General features: G+C 40.0%; 1 protein-coding gene across 4 annotated transcripts in view; it reads left to right on the top strand.

Moving 5' to 3' along the window:
- Positions 1 to 9340: 9340 nt before the first annotated feature.
- Positions 9341 to 19568, top strand: part of SPATA13 (spermatogenesis associated 13) — a 159548-nt gene continuing 149320 nt past the window's right edge. For 2 of the 4 annotated variants that reach the window (XM_032991014.2, XM_032991012.2), the window contains exon 1: positions 9341 to 9791. In XM_032991014.2, coding sequence (XP_032846905.2) covers positions 9714 to 9791 — 78 coding nt within the window. In that variant the 5' untranslated portion in view covers positions 9341 to 9713. The remainder of the gene's footprint in view (positions 9792 to 19568) is intronic. The other 2 variants (XM_032991015.2, XM_032991013.2) reach the window with 1 other exon arrangement.

Raw genomic sequence — 19568 nt, 5'->3', positions numbered from 1 at the left:
ACGCATTGAAATGGCCAGTTGTGGATGCAAGTGTGAATTGCAATCAAAGAAACTGAGACTATTTGGCACATTTTTAAAAAATACTTTTATCTATGTGTATCAAACACATCTTTCCTCAATTTTAGCTTCAATAAGAAGAGTTATTCATGATCTAAACCAGGAAGAAGAAGTGGTGTATTTGGAGTGGCTTACTTTAGCTTATTTTCTGCATGCAGGTGGAAGACAAATTTTCCTTTTCAAACAAGTAATTGACTCTTTGAACCATAGAGAATGCCATTTGCTTAAATCTCTCTTCCATGAGCCAGGAAAAGCACAGATCACAATCCTAAATCTAGTAGAAAAGAAGTCCTTTAGGTTATTTAGAATTTGTTGATAAATGATTTCTGGAAATGTAGGTTGTTGATTATCCAACAATCCAGGTTGTTTTGGAGTTTTGTTTGTTGGTTGTTTTTTTTTTTTCCCACATGCATATTTTTTTTTCAATAAAGTTTAATAATTCTTTTTCTGGTGCCTTATTTTGCTATAGGCTTTGGGTACTTATGACTGATTTTAAGCACTCTGCAGTTTCTTAGACTGTAATTCATCAGCTGTAGTAAACTTCAGAAAGAGGTATTTGTCATGTACTTATACCTTCTTGTTAGCTTGTCAAGTAGCCCAGTCCAAACCACAAAAAAAAAATCAGCCCTTATAATACATTTTAAATGTTATCAGGTTTTAGCAAACAATATGACAATTATTTGATTTTTTTTTCTTTATTAAATTAATCTAGAACACTTCATGGGGTTTGGCTGAGAAATATGTTCCCAGAGACCCTTTTCTACCAGTGACAGTGGAAAAGGGGGTGTTAGAGCAAGCAGGATAAAAATCTTTTCCAAAGAAGTAATAGCAATTGTTTGCTAAAAGTTACAAATTCTGGTGATTATAGTTCAGCTGATATGAAATAAATGTGCTTTGACATACTAATTTGCCATAGGGTCACAGTCATCTTTCTAACACATACATTGTCATTTACTTAAACTCAGTTCCGCTGCTAGTGGCATTACTAACCTTCTAAGAACATTATGCCAGATGTCTGGTTTCAGACTAGAGATGTTTTGACACACGGGTTCCCTCTTGCACATATGGTGGAGGGAAGGAATAAAGCCTTGTAGGCAAGAAACTGAGATGAGCTGGGTTCACCTCCTGTAGCTCCTACAGGCTTCCTCTAAAGCCACAGGCAAGCTGTTCTGTCAAAAAAACACAGGTCTACACCTCAGAATCCCTTTTTCCGCAGTGGGTCTCTCTGCCTTTGGTGACATGACATCGTAGCTCATGGACCTTCTTTTGGATGCACACAAACAGGAGACCTTCTGCTCGGTCTGTTGGAACTCGTGGCTTTGGTTTAATCCTCATAGCACCTCAGCAATACAGCATTGTACAAGAAACAACCCTGACCTTTAAAGAGGCTTCAGGAAGGAGTGGGAGGGAAGCACAGAGTTGCAAAGTGACTTATTTTAGCTCATCTACCAGTTCAGCAATAGGGAGAGAACAAATCTCTGGTCTGTGATGCCTGCTGTTAATGATCTCTCTTTAACAGCCTTCCAGTTAATGCATGCCTTCTTCCCTCTCATTTGAATTGTCATATACACATTTGGATTTTATCTGGATGACTGGTTTTATATGTTCTCCTTTAACAGAATTTTACTTTTTGCAGCTGCTCAATGGTGTGCCATTGGTAGACAGACAAATAAATACAGTATAGGAGAAAAGAACTGTAGTGGCTTTATAGTGGGAAATCAAACTTCACAAACAGAGCTGGTACTGGAGTCAATTCAAAAGAATTATTTGGTTAGTTCAGCATACTTTATTTCCAAAAGTCCTTTGATATGTTCCTGCCTTTAGGCACTTTAAGGAACAAAGCAGTTAAATAACTGATTAAAAGGTAGGAATCAAAGAGTTACAATAAATGGTCAGTTTTCATGATAGAGAGGTAACTACACTTTGGTTTATTATCTGGTGGCTCAGGCAATAATTATGTCAGTTACACCAATTACAAGTCTCTCAAAGACAAATCAAAAGGAGTAGGGCATCCCACTGGGCACAATGAATCTATTGATCTCAGGCTTGGTCAGTGCTCTTGGGATAGTTTGGGATATTTAGGAGAGAGCAAATGATCTCTCACCTTACCAAAGAAATGGCCTACCGAGTGGCCCTTTAGAGCTGGACCTCTGGGTCATCAGATGCATAGTGGGCTAGAGAAATGTCTCTATGACAAAAATGAATTCAACTCATTTTTCTCTTCAGGGTGGAAACAAAAAACCAGAACGAGAGTGTAACAGAAGTCTATGGAGTTATGGATGTCATGTGGAGGTGGGATAGACAACCATGATTTAGTATCCAATGAAATTACCAGGTATCAAGACAGAAAAATAAGCAAGACTGAGTACTTTATTATACAGTTTCATAATTCAGTTATAGAACTAGTCATCACAGAAAGGCTGTAGCAGCCACAAATGTAAATGCCATTAGAGAGGAAGTAGACAAAGTCAGAGGAAGAAGGTCCATCAAATATTACTAAATACAAAGACACTTAAATAACTGAAGGCTGAAATCTGGAGTGATTTATGAAAAAAATATGGTAAACTTGCCCTCATCCTAAGTCCCCAGAGGTGGCTATGCTAGGAGTCTAGAGGCTGGCTAGGCAGGCCTTCAGTTTGAACCTCTGTGTCTGTTTCTGTACTCTTATGGTGACTCAGGGCACCACTCTTCTGGTTGGTTTTGGTTTTGTATGTATATACATTGAAGGCTGCTGGAGAGAGACATTTCTCTTCCTCTGTAGATGGACGGTCTCTAATGTAATGGGACGGGCCCCTGATTGCTCCCTAGGACTTCGTATGCAATTTCATACACATTGTAATTAATTGTTAGGTAAGAGCCAGTTGAAAATGTGTGAGGTAAACACAGAATCTAGTTTGATGTTCTCATCCCACAGCTAGAGCCCTGCTGTTATTTGCATGGGAACCTGCCACCTCTTTTCCTTTCTCTGACTCTTCCACCTTCAAGACTCTCACTTAGAGCCACACAGTTCTTCATTGCCCACAAAAGTAAATACTGACAAGCACAGGGAACCCTGACTACAAACTTCTTCCTTCAAAACCTCTCTTAGAGCATGTTTCTTCCAGCGTCTTGAAGATACAAGACTCACACATGCCATCCAGGAAGGCAGAAGATCCTTCCTGACACGGACCCATTCCCTGAGTCTCCCAGGGGTGCATTTTTTGTTTGTTTCTTGCTAGCTACCTTAGTTCAGGAACATCCCTGCTGCTTTCTTGTATGATGTGGAGCATCTTTTGTAGTGAATAGTAGCTAATGCTAAATTGACATCCAGAAAGAGTTTGAATCGCTTGGTAGAAAAGCATTAACAGTTAACCACAAACTGATTTTTCCTCATTATTCTGAGTAGACTCCAGACCAAATATTAGCATCAAGTTAATAAATAATCACTTTTTAAAGTGTGAGATTAGGTTTCCTTTGGTAGATTAGTGATAGTACCAGCTAGGCCATATTCTAAAATTCACACTGACGTCAATGAGAACTGTTGACTGGAAAGGTATGTAGATTAGAAAAATGGAACTATTGTTTAAATTCTGATTTTCTTTTTTTTTGTTGTTGTTGTTTTTGTTGTTTGTTTGTTTGTTTGTTTTATTTTGTTTTGTTTTCCTTCTTACTGTTTCTTAAAGTATATATTTTCGGGCAGACATAGATTGATTTCACTTTAGTTTATACTCTATTGGCTTTCAACAAAACCTGGTTTGCAAATATTTTTAAAAAGAAGTTGAATTTAGAAAAGTATGTGTTGTGGCTTTTCAAGTTCATTTAAACATCTGTCTTACTCATTACTTTTGCAAAATCTTGTTTTTCACCAAGTATGATGAAAGGGTGGGCAGATTGTGACTCCATTGTATGTTAAAATAATGTTTCTCTTGTTGGTTTAACTTGAAGCTCTGTTTGGTGCTCCACTTAAGCAGAATCTAAGGCAACAGGGGTCCAGCAGAGTGGAGTTATCACGCATGCCCTGCTGGAGGTGGGATGTGAAAGATCTCCTCTGGAGACCTCTGACAACCACCGTGAATGTCTCACCAGATAAGTCTTAAAAGGACCATCAGATAGGAAATACAATTGTAGAGCCCTGACAGTGAATTTTGTTAATTAAAAACAATGCATCATTTAGAAACAAGGCTAGGGACTGCTGCTTGCAACTCCCAAGGCAATGTTTTGTTTGAATATCTAAGGAATGATATAATGTTACTGGGATTGGCTAAGACAGAATGGATTCCTTGTAAATGTTGTGTGGTTGTTACTCTTTAAGAGGTGAGCCTAAAAGAGAATAGTATGTCTTAACTTTGAACAGTCTGAGGGCAAAATCAAAAAACAAAAGCTCTTAAGCATCTCAAGGTCTGCTGATCAGAGATTTTGTAATGTGTTCTTCTTCCCTGAAGGTGGTGTCCTTGAGCCTGACCAAAAGCACATTCCTTTTGCTAGAGGATATCCCTCTGTCTTCAGCAAGGTTTGGGTCAAATCTCACTCTTATATGTTGAACATTCCTTCAAAATCAGAACCACTGGCTCTGAGATGTGCCTCGCCAAATACTTCATTAAGGACTTCTCTTAAATTTGCTGGGCCAGTAGCCCAGAATTTGTGACTTCTGCCACTTTTCATTTTATCACCTTCCTTCAAGTTTCCTTAGTTACCATATGGAAGAAAATTGTAGTGGAATGTGAATAAGGGAGGGTTTCCTAGAAACCTTGTCTCCTTTATGACAGTAACACAGAATATAGTTGACGTGGCATATTTCTTGAATCATAACTTCAGGGGTTTTTTAATGGCATAACTTCTAGCTGTTACTGATACATATGATTACTGAATGAATTGTGCACTAATCCTGCATTACTGTGAGCCGACTGTAACCAAGCATTTTCTTTCAGACCACCAGAAGGAGCTATTGAATTTGAAAAGCCTTTCCTTCAAAGCAGGAGTTCCTGGTACAGCAGGGCAAGCAGTAGGATAATGGAGCAGGCACACTGTCTTCCTTGAAAAGTCCAGCTCTGAGCCACAGAGCAAATTCTGATTTAGAGTTTGCATCTTTTTCTGATCTACTGTATTGTAGTAATCAAAATTGACTTTACAGGGTTTAAGATGCTTCAGGGAGAGATTTCAGGTATCATTCCTTAAACATAAAGTAACAAATACTAATCAAATACAAAGAGATGGGAAATTAATTAAGGCAGATTTAACCATGTATTTTCAAAGCACAGGGAGTGTGGAAGTTGCCATTTTCCATTAGGTCAGCTGGAAGATGTTAGGATAACAGATCTGAAAATCACTTGAGAGACCTAATGCCAATGTCCATAAGGATATATGAAACCTGCAATTCTACTTGCCCAAGCTGACTGGCAATCAAAATACACCAGTAACCTGTTACGTGTTTTCTGAGGTGATATGAAGATGTGCAATTAGTTGTTGTTAGCCCAACACAAGTCTGTCATGATCGGGTTCATAAAATGAGGTATTAGAATTTATAAGTAGCCTTCCCTCTATGACTTGCCCTTAAGATTTGACCAAAAATCTTACACCAACAGAAAACAGATTATGTTACTTTTTCCCATCTGCCATTTACACTTTCTTTCATCTGACAGCAACCTGAAAATTTGTGGTGGTGGTTTGCAGGTGGTGCATTCTGTATGAACATGTGTGTGTGGCCTTGAATCAATGTTTGGAACAGGACCTGAATTAAATCTGTCCACGGCTATTCACAGCTTACTTTGCTATTATAACATTGACTTTGGAGGAGTCACACTGCTTGTCTGTAAGACACTATCAAGATATAACCCTATATATATTTCACAGAATAAGCCCCACATCTATCTATGGGAGGAGCAGGTACTAGTACAAAACATCAGTGTCTCAGTTATCTTTTGTTGTATGCTAAGTCTGATAGGAACTCTAGCTCTCTGGATGGTTCTCAAAAACTATGCCTACAATTGTTGCTGTGTTGGGATGTTCTTCTGGATCTGCTCATTTCTTCAGGAAGGAAAAGAAGTGTGGGGTGTTATGGAAGAATAGGATACACGCTGATGCATATGAGCTGTAGGCAAAGAAAAAAGAGGTAATTATCAATAGTGGTTATTTCTGAATATGTCATAAAACAGCATTTGTCACTAAGCTTCCAGCTGTGTTCTCTTATACAATTTGCTAAGTCAGTGTATTCAGCATATTAAAAGAATATCTGTTTAAACATGTGTATTATTCATGGTTTTGGATTAACAGAAGCAGAAAAGGTGTCTGAGGAATAACTTTTCTAAATCCTTTTAGGCTGTAGTTCAGACTGACTGATCGCAGTACTGTTTTTTCTTAATTTGAGTTTATTAATTCATAATGCATTTGTGCTCATAAGACCCAGTTAGTACTTCAGGCATAAGTTTGGGGCTGTACATAGAATAAATCAAATATTGCCCTGAGGACCTTACAGTGAAAATGGTAACAAGACATAAAAAGTAGGTATAAATCATAAAGTAGTAGGAGGGAAAGGAGCAGGGAAAAGCTGAACGACAGTTTGGAGAGGAGGAAAATGTGTATAGTGTTGGCTGGACATCTAGTTTGGAGGTTTCATATATTGGGCTCTTTGCTTTTCTTACCATGATAATGTCCAGTAGCCCTTTTCAGAGGTGGTGATCTTGTGCTAGATGCTTTGTTGTGCAAAAATGGAAACTGAAGGTAGTGTCTGTCTCAGATTTAATCTGTATGATTGAAATCCAAGATAAGACAGTTGGAAAATGATTACAAAGAACATGTACTATAGGCAATGAATTAGGTGTCAGAGACACCTTCCAAATTTGGCAGTTCCAGAATATAATACTTTTGTCATTTTATTGTGACCCAAATCCTATTTATTTTTACAGTGAGTCTACTCCCAGAAGTAATTTGTGGATAATATTATATAAATGTAAATACTTTTGCTTTTTCTTCGTAGCAGTATCTCACAGAAATTCCTTCTTCCCAAAACAGTTTAACATGCCCTGTGCTCTTTTTCTTGTGAAGTGGGAATTAGTTACACCAAGCTATGAATCTGTAATGACCCTCAACCCTGATTATTGTAATTTTCTGGATTTATGACAGCTACTAATCTCTGTGCTCAGCAGCACATTGGGCACTAAGACCATACCAGCCTGAAACTCACTTGCCTTCATGCTATGGATTTTCATCCCCAGAGCTCTCTATCAGTGTGGCACAAACTACCAGAGGACCTGTCCCAAACCGAGCCTGACTTTCTGTGACAACTACATCTCATAGGAACAACAGCATTGTTGGCACTTGGAGGACAGTTTACAGGGAAACTGTCTTGGAAATATATCTTTTCTCACAAAAGAAACTTTCTTCTTCAGATTCTCAGTAAACCTGCACTTTAAAGAAAAGAAAAAATGTAGCCTTTATAAAACTAAAGCAAGAATACGCTTCATATTATTTGGCTTCACTTCATTGTCTGGTACTTGAATAGTTCTAAAAGAATCTAAATAGACAAGTAAATGAAAGCAGATTGTAGGAAGTCAGTTGTGAAGAGGAAAGAAACACCTTTCACTGTGCACGAATCTCTTCAGCAATACACAAAGATGTTTCTATTAGTATATTATTTACAGGGAGCTGAATCTTATGTTCTCTTTATGAAAATAAGAAAGTCCCTTTACAACCTAATCCTAGCAAACAGATGATTTCTGTCTGTCCAGTCAGTTCTGTCTTAAGTGACAGTACATATCATTCTGTCCTTTAAAGGTGTGCATCAGATCTGTATGTCTGTTTTCAGAGTGGGCTTCCTACAAAATTCTCCTTTTTCATCATATTCAGGTTGAAGGTTATTGAACACTGGCTGGTTGGTTTGTTGATCTTCTTGGGAGGGATCTTGGTACTGGGAGTTGAGCCATGAGGTTGCTTTGTTAGGATTTCAAATAATGGTTTTGTAATGTGGCTTTTGTGCCCTTTAAACACTGTGGGCTTCAGTTTTGCCAGTGCAGGCACTAACATACAGGAATCCAGCCATATCCTGTCATCAAAAGATTTGGAGCATTCTTTAGCTTTTGCATGGTGCATGGCTTCTTCTGGGCCATGAGAATCAGATTATTAGAATAAATGAATTCTTACAGAGTCAGATTGTCAATGTACTGCTCCCCTTGATGAGTTGTTGCATGTCTGATCTGTCCAATGTCAGTGGAACTTTCGTATGAGTAGGTATTCATTGGCAAGAATACAGGGGTTTCAGTCTGGCCTCTTTCCAACATTGTGAATGTGTTACTCACGGTGCAGTTACTGACTAGTAGAATGAAACCTACTCAGGACATTTTGATGGCCTCCTTATTTGGTAGCAAACATCTGTCTAGAGTCACAGACCAGGCCCACAGAGCAAATAGGTGAAAGTCGATGCATCTTTGAACTTGGTTTTAACACTCAATAGAAGTTTTCAAGGGAGGTATTAATCTCAATTCATATCAGCTTTCTGAAATATCGATGCATATACTGTCTCTCTTTAGCCAGTGGTGAGAAAGAGACGGTTTCAGAGCGCAGTTGATTCCTCCTGTCTTTTCCCATTATCGGGGGAGAAAACTAGGCGACTGCTGAACTAGGGACCTATTTTTGGAAAGATACATATAGGTGAGAGACAAGGTACCCAAACTAAGTCTGTTCTTTGCATGCTGGTACTATTACATGATGGCATTAGTCAGAGCTGACTGCATCTGCTGTGTTCATGAGGGAAGTGTCTGCCACATGCAGCATCTCCCGCATCATGTAGCACAGTCCATGCATCCAGTCAACAACTGTTAATGGTGGCAATTATACTACTTGATTTCCCCTTTTTCATTCTTCTTTTGAATTTTCCTTCCCATGAGGGTAAATCTGCCTCAGTCAGTAGCAGAGATGGAAAAAGTACTCTGGAGCAGACTGAGGATCATGACGTGGTACCTTCCCTCTCCTGTCCTGTTTTGTCCTGTCCTGTCCCTCTGACACTTTTGCCCTAGTCTCCAGATTAGGCCATCTGTGAACCCTGTTAACTAGTACTGTGCAGAGCAAATCTTGTGACTGGTCTTTTGGCACAGCCAGTGTGTTGCCTTGGCGGGTAGTGTGGGATGAAATAAGCACAATACATGCCTTTTCTCTCTGAAACTTGTTTATCTGCACAACATCCAGGCTGCTGTGGGAGAGCTCTCCTCTTGGTGATCACTGGCAACCAAAAACGAATCAAATCAAGGCAAAGTTAGAGAAATTCTCCTATACAAAGAGCTGCTCTAAAACAAAGCTGCGTTTTTGTGGTGCATTGTCCTGGCTCTGTGTGAGTCCTGTAGGGAGACAAAGGCAAGAAGGAAGGAAATCTCAGCTGCTTCGCAAATTGCCCTGATTTGATTTATTTACTGCTCCCTTCCCCCACCCAAACTGTTCTGCTAACCTGTTAGTCTCAACTCAGACAAGTAAAACCAGCTAATCTGATTAGTTCTGACACACAGGAGCAAGGCTGCTGGGAAAAGCTGGACCCTTACAGCTGTCTCAGGCTTCAGCTTCGATCACAACATTATGGGTTTACTGAATGTATAGCACAATGTGACAGGAGCCCAGCAGCATGTACACAAGTGAGCAGTGTGACCGTCACTGAAGATTTCTACGCTGGGTCTGAGGCCACTGGAATACAAACCATGTTTCGTGTCACCTTCAATGTAGTGACAGAGAAAATTACCTTCACCTTGGCAGCCTGCCCCTCCATCACGTGGAAGGTAAGCTCAGATATGCATCATGTAAAAAGGTTGGTGGCACAGGAAAATGAGTATCTAAATGGTTTTCCCCAGCATAGGCCGTGTTTACAAAATTTTAAAGGGGGTATTATTGTTTTAATGGAACTGCACTGCAAAGTGACATATGCATGACTGGTTAGAGTTAGACAGACTAGATGGATCCGATTCTAGAGAACAGCTTATCTGTTGCCTTCTAAAGCATTCCTCATTTGACTTTTAAAATAACCAAATTCATAGTCACTTTCCTCATTCTGGTCTGGAAATGCCCCTGTATTTATGTTAACAGCAAATCCAGAGAGGTATATAAACACAGGCTACTTATTTCTGTAAGGAAGGGACACTGTTCGGGGAAAGCTTTCAAGCTTCCTAGATAATTTAGGGATTGCAGGGCTCTGTGAACTGTACCAAGGTACGATAAATCAGAAGAATTTGCATCCCTATGATAAGGGACTTGAAGCAAAAAAAAAAACCCTAGATGTATAATTTACTTGGCATGAGGTTGTGATAAAATTTGGCAGGAGCCAGAGATGCTTTGCATATTGATTCCTTCTCCCATTCAGCAATTCAGTTCAGATCTTAATTTCCTTGAGACAAATGTTCCCATCTCCTCTTGAAGAGACCAGCATTGTCAGGATGAGATTCATTGCCTTTTCTTTATCTCCTAGTGAGTGTGTGCTTTCACTATAATGCAGTTTGGGAAGACAGCCAATATCTTCTGAAGTGTTGCTTTAAAAACTTCATTTAGAGTCTGTGTCTCATAGAGCAGCTACCTCTGTCAGCTACTATGGAACCTCACCTCTGTCTGCTACTATGCCTTTCAAATGAGAGACAATTATGAATAACTAGATACAGTGGCAAAGCAGGGTAACTGCTCTTGCTTTAGCTGTTCATGATTCATTATACTGCATAAGTAGTTGTCATATATCTTTGCTGTATCATTTTGTCAGTCTTGGACCTGTCTTTTCTCTTGACTTGCGAGGTAGATACTGCCCAGAAGCTGTTATTAGATGGTCTTTAAGGAGTCTGGTACAGTGTGGCCCCAGCTCAGATCTGTGCTATTTGTAGCATCATACACTAAATAAAAAAAATCTACTGGGGCAAAGTGTTTGGAGTAAATTTCACATGAAATGAATTTTACTTGACACCCTCTCTGTGGGAGAGTTTGTGGTGATACTGTTTCAGTTTCCCTTTTTATTAGGAAAATTTACCTTACCAAACATGTATATTCATTAAATGGTAATAAAAAGATCATTTCAACACGACATAAAATGGCCTTACTTATGCTTGCTAATGGTATGTTAAAGATTTTTCTGCCTTACTATCAGAGTTGTGAGGAAGTACAACTCTCTGCCTTTAGGGTGCAAAGCACTTAGAAGAGAGGATTGAAATGGAAAAGGATGCTGGATCTCACCATGCTGCAGTGCTCCTATCTGATCCTGACTCATGAGATCTTGGTACAGCAACCACGACGGAGAATATAACCCAGATGGGTGCTGCATTTCAGTGCTCATTTATTACATTGCTGAGGGCTCTTAGGCATAAGTAATTGCATTGTAGTAAATCCCTCTGGAACAAAATGGCAAGTACTGAAAAGTGCATCCTGGAACACTTTTCCAGTTCTCCAGCTCTTCTGTTATTTGCATAATTTAAATTATTTTATATGTGCAAAATGCAAACATGAGAAAATGCTTAAAAGTAAAAGCTAAAAGAAACTACGGTACAGTAGAACTTCCTGAGATGTAGTACATTTATTGATGAACCAAGTAAAAAATATGTGAGAAAGTGGGCACAGTTGTGTGAAAAAAACAAGAAGAGGTGCCAAGCCAGCAGAAAAGATGGCTCTGCAGTAGAGCTTACATAAGTAGTACTAAGTTAATTTAAGAAAAGTTTTGTGAAGTGAGATAATATTTTTTATTGACTAACTCTTATGGCTGGAAAATCTAACAAGATTTCAGACACACAAACCTTCCATTTTGATAGTAGGAGGGTAATGAAAGATGCTGTTTCCCTATAAATTTGCGTTGCTTATGTCCTTATATCAGCCAGAACAGCAGTGGTACTGCAAGTTAATTTAAATCCTTTGAAGCTGAAAGAGGTCACATCACTGCTGGATGAGGGAGGACAGAGACAGCTACTTTCAGACTGCTAAGTCTTTTTCTTTCAAGAGTAAGTGGCCCAGCCTGCAGATAACGGTGAGGTGTTCTGCTTTTCCACATACCACAGCATGACCAGCAAATGAGTCTTGCACGGTGTGGTGGGGCCAGGAGGATGTGGCAGCTCTGTAGCAGATGTCTTGGGGCCAGGAAGAATGGTGCAATTTCTGTCCCAAATTGTTATCTTTCTGCCTTATGCTATGCAGTTTTCATTTCTGTTAGAAATGAATTTCCCATGAGAAGTATTGGTGAAAATTATTCCAGTCAAAGCCTACTTTAATTATATATGAAATATTCATTTATATGATATTTCAGTGGAAGAAAGACAGGATTCCTGCTCCAGACATTTCACAGTCATAAACCCCATTGCTTTTGTCAAAATATTGTTTTGTAAAAACTAGTTTAATTAGAAGTGGGGAGGGTATTGATACGGGACAATTAGAGGGAAGTGATAGCTGAAAAGGCTGTTGACAAATGTGAAGGTTCCACAGTCAAACATACCTTTTCACACAGGCACCAATGCTTGAAAACCAAAGTAAGAAGTATCTTTATATAAACCATAAGCATGTTTATTATAAGGCCTGGTGGAGGAGACTGGACTGCTCTTTCTCACTGCTCTGTGTCAGTCTGCCTCCACTCATTTCCCTGCTCCTTAGAGAGCAAACTGCTGGTGCTTTTTGGTTTGTCAACAGGCGTGGAGCTGGTTGGCAGAGCAGAGGGCTGAGTACTCCGAGATACATGTGGGTTACACAAATCAGACTGTGGCTGGTATCAGCTTGGCCACAGTCCCTCTTCAAAGGCCTTTCAGGTTTCGCTTACATGAATTACTGTTGCATTTTCAATCAGTTGCTGCTAACGATCAGGGAGTCTCACGTTGCACCTCTTTGTGTCCTATACCTGGCTTTAAGAACAGATAACAACATCATACAGCTATTGATACACCAACAAACTCCTACCACTCATTTCCTAACCCATGAATAGATGACATGCTGCTTAGATGAATGCAATTCAAATTCGCAGGGTACAGGCAGATTTAGTTACAGAATGCACTCTTTCGTTGAGGATTAGCTACACTTGAATCCTATTGATTTTCTCTTACTGTTGGCAGTTTGGTTTTGTTGAATCCTGTTTGAATTGTATGGGGGGAAGCAGCAAAAACTGCTGGTTTGTGGCTTTCTATTCAAGGCCAGGAAATTCACTTGATGGGGATCAATCTAACTTGGGGCTTTCTTGCCAATTGATGCTGAGCTTTATCTCCTTGACACGGATAGATAAATGAGCTGGGGGGTGGCTTTGCAGGCAGTTGGAGCCCGACCCAAACACGTTGTTGCCAACTTTCGAAAGCTGCACAATGGCTCTCTCTCCCTGGCAGTTACAGCCGTTGGGGCAGGAACCTGTTGTCTGAAAGGCTGTTAAGAAATAATGATGTAAACTCCTCCCTAAGGATGTGGGAACAATGTTAGAGTCCTACAAAGGGAGCAGTATCTGTGATAAGGAAACCAGGAAAATCGGGAGCTTAGCGTTCATTTTCTTTCAGCAGGGATTTGAATACAGCGCTTCTGCTTTCGAAGAGCTGGTGCGGAGGGAGGGAGGGTGAGAGGCGTAGGAAGTGGGAGGCAGCATGCAGCTTTTCCAGCTCAGAAGAACCTTCCCTGCTGCTGTTTTAGAAACCTCAGTTAGATTTACAGAGAGCTACAGTCATCCACTCCTGTTCAGCAAGAGTAAGTGCACATTAGTGACCAGTTTGTTATTACTTTGTTGCGGTAGAGCCTCAATACACCCCAGTGTCAAAAAACATGGTGGCAAATACAGTACAAACAGAAATAGGATAATCTATGGTTTTAGTGCACCCTGGCAAAGGACCAGACCATGAGCAGAAGGACAGTGTGGTGATGATGAATGTCATCCTCGTGTGATGGTACCTGGAAGAGAAGTGAATGTAGGAGGAGGACAGTGTGAGCGCAGCACATGCTGCAATGGATTACTCTAGGGCTGAATCCAGGAAGGTCTTGAATTAGTCTAAGGAGCTGCTTTGCTCCTCAGATCCTGTTAAAGCTGGGGAGGTGATGGATCTGAGGAGGTTCAGCTTCTGTGGGGAAGAATTTCAGCTTCTTCTTTACTTGGGCATTGTTTTCATTTATAGAACAGTACATTTAGCCTTGAACAGTAGCCACTTAATTTCTAACTGTTAAATACAGAGCTGCTAAATGCTTCCAAGTGTAAGTTCCCTGAAAAAACATCCATAAGCAGTTATTACTCTGAGTTTTCATTTGAAATGCTTTTTTCACCTTGCTTTTATAAAGCTCCCAATATATACACCAGATATTTATATATCCGTTTCCATGAACTTTGTTCAAAGCTCACAAGCATGAGTGAGATGTCTCTTTTTTCTCCCTGCTCATGAGTACAGAAGCCCACCATCTTGTATATTTGATAGTTGATTTTGTCACTTTTTGATGCACCCAAAAGAAGGTTGACAAATTCCCTTCACTCTTCACAATATTCACAGTCCAGTAATAGTCTTCGACCCCAAATACTTATTTCAGCAACCCTGAACCCCAGTGGACACTCACCCAACTGCTTTTGGGATTATGACGCCTGATTTGGGAGCTACTGCCGTAGAAGCAAGTACTTTTTGAGGTGATGACTTATTATTTGTAGCAACAATCCCAGAGCTTTATTACTCTGAGCCATGATGACAGACCAAAGTTTTCTTCCTGTCATCATACTTCTGAGAATTCTGTAGGTCCCACATGTCTCCTCAAAGTTCTTGCTAGCAGAGATTTGTGCATTTTCAGAGGACTGAAATCCCATTCTCCATCTCTCCTGGATTATTTTTCTTACAACACAACATGCCCACCTTTGCTGGCTTCTTGCCACACAACAAAAATATCAGTATTTTCTTAGCCTCCTTCCAAACCCTTAAATGAATGCGACTCAGATGGATCAGCAGATTCTTGCTGAGGGGTCAGATATTTCAGAAAATCAAGTCTATGATTCTCATTTGATCCTCAATTCCAGTTCACCAGCAGATGGTAGCAAACACCTCCTTCCCTGTGAGCTTCATCTGGGGTTTTTTGAATGCAAAAGGGCCAGAGTGCCTCATTGGAGTCATTTGTTTCCAACAAGAAGAAAGAAGCTGTAAACAAAGTAGTTGTGCAACTCGGAACAAGGGAGAAGAGCCGTGGAAACCACGGAAATATTGCTGCAATTGGGACAGAAGACTTAAGTAGGGGCCAGAACAAAATCACTGCAGTGACTTGCACTGAATGGCATGAAAAGCATTTTGGTGTCACTGTTATTCTTCTTGTGGTGACAAAAAGAGACCATTATTTGCAATGTAGCGAATGAATAACATTCAGAGCAGCATGATAAAATCGAAACTGCTTTGGGTCAGCTCTTCCCGTGTATGTTGACCCTTTGTCTTTGCACTGAAGACATGGAAAGTTCAGGATGGGTATTTTTACTAGAGTCTGTTTCTAGTCACTTATTTGTGTTTCTTCTGAGCTGTATTGAGCAGCTGTAGTTCTTTTATATTTGATATAGGCTGATGATTACCACTTTCACTCTCTTCTGTATGATACTTATTCAAATGGCTTGTTGTGACAACACTTTTCATCTTCTTTTTCCTGATAGTAGCTAAACTGAGAGACGGGAGAGAGGGACAGGATAAAGTCAAATCTGCCAAACTGTGGTGTAATTCCCATAAGGCAATGTCTCCACTTATAAGACAGTACTGGTTAGAGCTGGGCAAACTATTTGTGGTAAATCACTGGGTAATTTTTGCCATTAGTGTTTTGAAGTGTACCACCTCTACTTTTAACTACCTTACTGGAGATATGAAATTCTTTGACTCCTTCATACAAACCCTGTTTAATTCTGTAAGCAGTTTCTGGGAAGCATTCCCTTGTGCTCATTTCTTCATCAATAACTGGTTGGTGACAAAAATCCTAAGAGTTGGTTCTGTTGTCTGACTGGATACTGAAATTGATTTCTATGTTTACTTGCTGGAAATGAAAAAAAGGTCATTTAATTATCATTTAAAACAAGGCAATGTTTTTTTGGGGGTAAAAAAATATATTCCTTCTCCAGTGCTTACCATTTTCTGAGCCAGAACATCTTTATTGGTTAGCGTTTCAGAATAGAAAGAGAAAGGAAGGAAAACACTTACTATATTGTATAGCTCCTGCTTTGGTGGCTTGCTCTGGAAAGCAGAGCAGAATTCCAGTGAGAGTGGCTGTACTGCTGTCAGTGCTTATGCCACATATCTAAGGATTTCAGCTGAAGTTGTCAGGATTCTCCTTTGGCCTTAAATCTTTATATTTTCTTGCAATTATTAGAAATACTGGAATACTTGCTGCGCCTTTGGCAGGTATAGCTGGCCTGAGTCTCTTCAGCTCCATTGGCATCTGTCAGTGGTTTTAGTGTTCATGTATGTTATGTTGAACTACATGGGCAGGGATTAAAGTCCTCCTAGTGGGACAACACTTGTCTCCTACAGCTGCACTCTTGGTAGAGGTGATGAACAATCAGTTCCGGGGACAACCCAAATCTTGCTTGGGAGTTTTTTGTCCATATCCTTCATCAGGGAGGTGTGCTGGGAAAGGTCTGGACATTAGTGGACCTAACAACCTAATTTGACAGATCTAGAACTGGAAGAAGTCATGTGTCAATGGCTTGAACATCATAGTTTGGTGGTACGGTAAATCTGTATTCAGGGATCCTCATGTTTCATCAAAATGCCATGGCCTTCTGAAACTAAGCTTTGATTTAACATAAACTCACTGCTGATCCAAATTTGTTCAAAAACACTGATGGAACTATTCTGTACTGTCAGGCTTTATGTCCAACCAGCTATAATCTGTCTGCACGTTTCCCTTTTTATGCTAGATCAAGGAACATCTGCCCTCCTGCAGCCAGCATAAAGCGTCCACAAATGGATGAAATTTCTATGCAGCTCACACTCTCTCCTGTATAGTTTATTTAATCTGTCTGAACTGCAGTCACATTCTCATTTTTGACCAGATCCATTTTTTATATATATATATTTATATCCATCTTGATGGTGCTTAGATACACCATCATGGAACCACAGCCTAAATGCGTAAATGCAGCCATACAGGAAGCTGATGTCAAATGCAAATTGTGAATTGAAACTTCTGCTTGATCATGTTTGCTTTCCCAAGTGACAAGTGCTAACTGGTCCTCCAAATAGTTCAAAATTTAAGCAAATAAGTTATGTGCAGGAGATCTGTTAAGAGAGATGCAAACAATGCAGCTGCAGAGATGTAAAGATGGGTGTGAGCTATCTCATATATTAAATTCAAAATGTGTGCATTTACTAGTTAACATCAGCTCTACTTTTAGTCATCCTTTACTGACCTGATGAGGTATTAGGAAAGGAGGTCAGAGGTAGTAGTCTTGTAAGATGAATTTGGGTAAGAAATAGGAGGGAAAGATCAAATACATGGGAACTGAAATCTGTCATTGGAAAGAATGCCTAGAAACCCAGTAAACTTCAAGTGGGAATTGCAAGGTCCTTGCTGAAGACAAAGAAGTGTTGATTTGAGCAGTATGAAGACTGGAAAATATGATGACACAGCACCAAAACAAAGAGGTGTGTGTATGAGGAAGTTTAGGAGTTGTCTTACAGAAATTAAGTTTTGGATTCTGACCAAAAGAATAAACCTACTTTATGGGAAACACTGATTTTGATGACAACACTTTATGAAATGACAGAACAGCTATGTATTTTGCCCATGGGATTCAGTTTCGGTTCCAGTGCAGATGTTTAGCGCTTGGTAATTGTAGTAGTACTGGGGTATTATAACTCACTTAGACACATCATGCCTTATTTAACTATATCTGAAGCTCTTCTCACTATTATTGTTATAAAAGGAGCAGTTGCAGACTTAGGGCAGCATGTAGAAGTCTCCTTCCACAACAGTGATAATTCATTGCTCTTTATACAATATCAGTTGTCTTGGTGTGACTAGAAGTATCCTAGGTGTTTTACAAAATATAAAAAGACATGGTCCCTTGGCCTAAATTGCTTTCAGTTTTAGCCCAGACACAACAGAAGACGTGAGAAATGAGAGTGAAATGGTGCAGGGATGAGTGAGACCCAGAGTTCCTCTAAAGACAGTACTCTGGAGTGATGTTTATACAACCTGAATATTAAACTGTGTCTAGCCCCTCCTCTCCTTTTTGAAGTTAGCGTAATTTTTTGGAGAAGCAAGGGTTGTATGACATTAACTGGCATTGAAAGAGTTCTGAATTAAGACATTTTCATTTTTTACTTTTGATAAGAGCTCTTGTGAATCACATCACAACCTGGGGCATTTAATAAATATGTGTCAATTTATCTTAATATGCCATACTGTAAATCACAATGATTTACTTGATACTTTAGAAGAACCTCAACAATCCCTGCAGCAGGAACAGAGACCTCCAAGTGCTGGGGGGTGGGCAGTTTAGAAAGCACATATTACATACACCATTTAACTCCCAATGTGGCCACAAAATGTGGTAGAAATATTTCCTGAGCTGTACTCTTTTCAAATTTCTTATAAGACCGGCAACTTTTAATCAGACTTTTAAATCCTGGTGGGCCTTTGCAAAACTGGTCTCAGCAGCAGGGAATGTTTAGCAGCATCTTTGACTGCTGCATTGAAACTAACAGTGCTTTTCACAAAAAATGTTCCCTGGCAACACCTCCTCCCTGAGAGCCAGACAGAAAAACGTGGTTTAAAAATCTTTTTTTGCAACTGAAGAGAAATAATCCTTTGCCTTGGTGAGCTTCTGGCAGTTATTGAGGCTCCAAAATGCCATATTCACCTCTTTCCCAAGGAAACCGGCCAGTTTATCCATGTAACCAGAAGTCAGACTTCACTGGTTCCACTGCTGTAACTGATTCCAAGGGTTAGGAAATACAGGCTACTGCATGGAGTTCCTCAGGTCTCACTACCTTCACACCGAGATGGAAATATGTCCTTCCTACTATCCACAGGGTCCTCTCTGATCAGAGAGGAGGAGTAGAAGAGCTTCCTTACGTAGGCATGTTGGTTTCAGGGACAGAGGTGACAGACAGCTAACTCTCTGGAAAGACCATGCCATTTACTTCATTTTGTGCTTTTAAGCATTCCTCCCTCTGTCCTCTATGACTAGGCAACCCTAACTGCCTCTGATTTTGATGTGACCAAATCAACATACTAAAACCTGGCACTTTTCAAGGGAAGATTTCAGAAGACTGTATTGATGATGGCAGTGGGTATTTTCCTAATGTTCATGAAGAAACATTTACATCCTACAGTCAGCAGCAAGTAGCTCTGTAAGGATGTTATGTTGGATCGCCCTGGGCACTACATCTCCTTTGATTTCCAGCACCCAAGCTGAATGAGGAGCCTAACTAAAGCAGGGGACCAACATATTTCTCAAAATACACTCCAAGTCCCATTATTTGACTCCATACAGAATTTCATAAATTAATGCACCTGAACATTAGCCAGCAACACGCTGGCCTACGCTGGCTGGTCCCAGGCTCGGCGTGTGCCAGCTTTACAGGCTCTGCCCCTCACACCCAGGTGGTGGCAGGGGGCTGCGGGCA

The sequence above is a fragment of the Tyto alba genome, unplaced genomic scaffold (assembly GCF_018691265.1).
Source record: "Tyto alba isolate M040663 unplaced genomic scaffold, T.alba_DEE_v4.0 Super-Scaffold_2, whole genome shotgun sequence".
Taxonomy (NCBI): domain Eukaryota; kingdom Metazoa; phylum Chordata; class Aves; order Strigiformes; family Tytonidae; genus Tyto; species Tyto alba.
The sequence above is the reverse complement of the archived record's forward strand: the minus strand, read 5'-3'. Positions and strand labels throughout refer to the sequence as shown.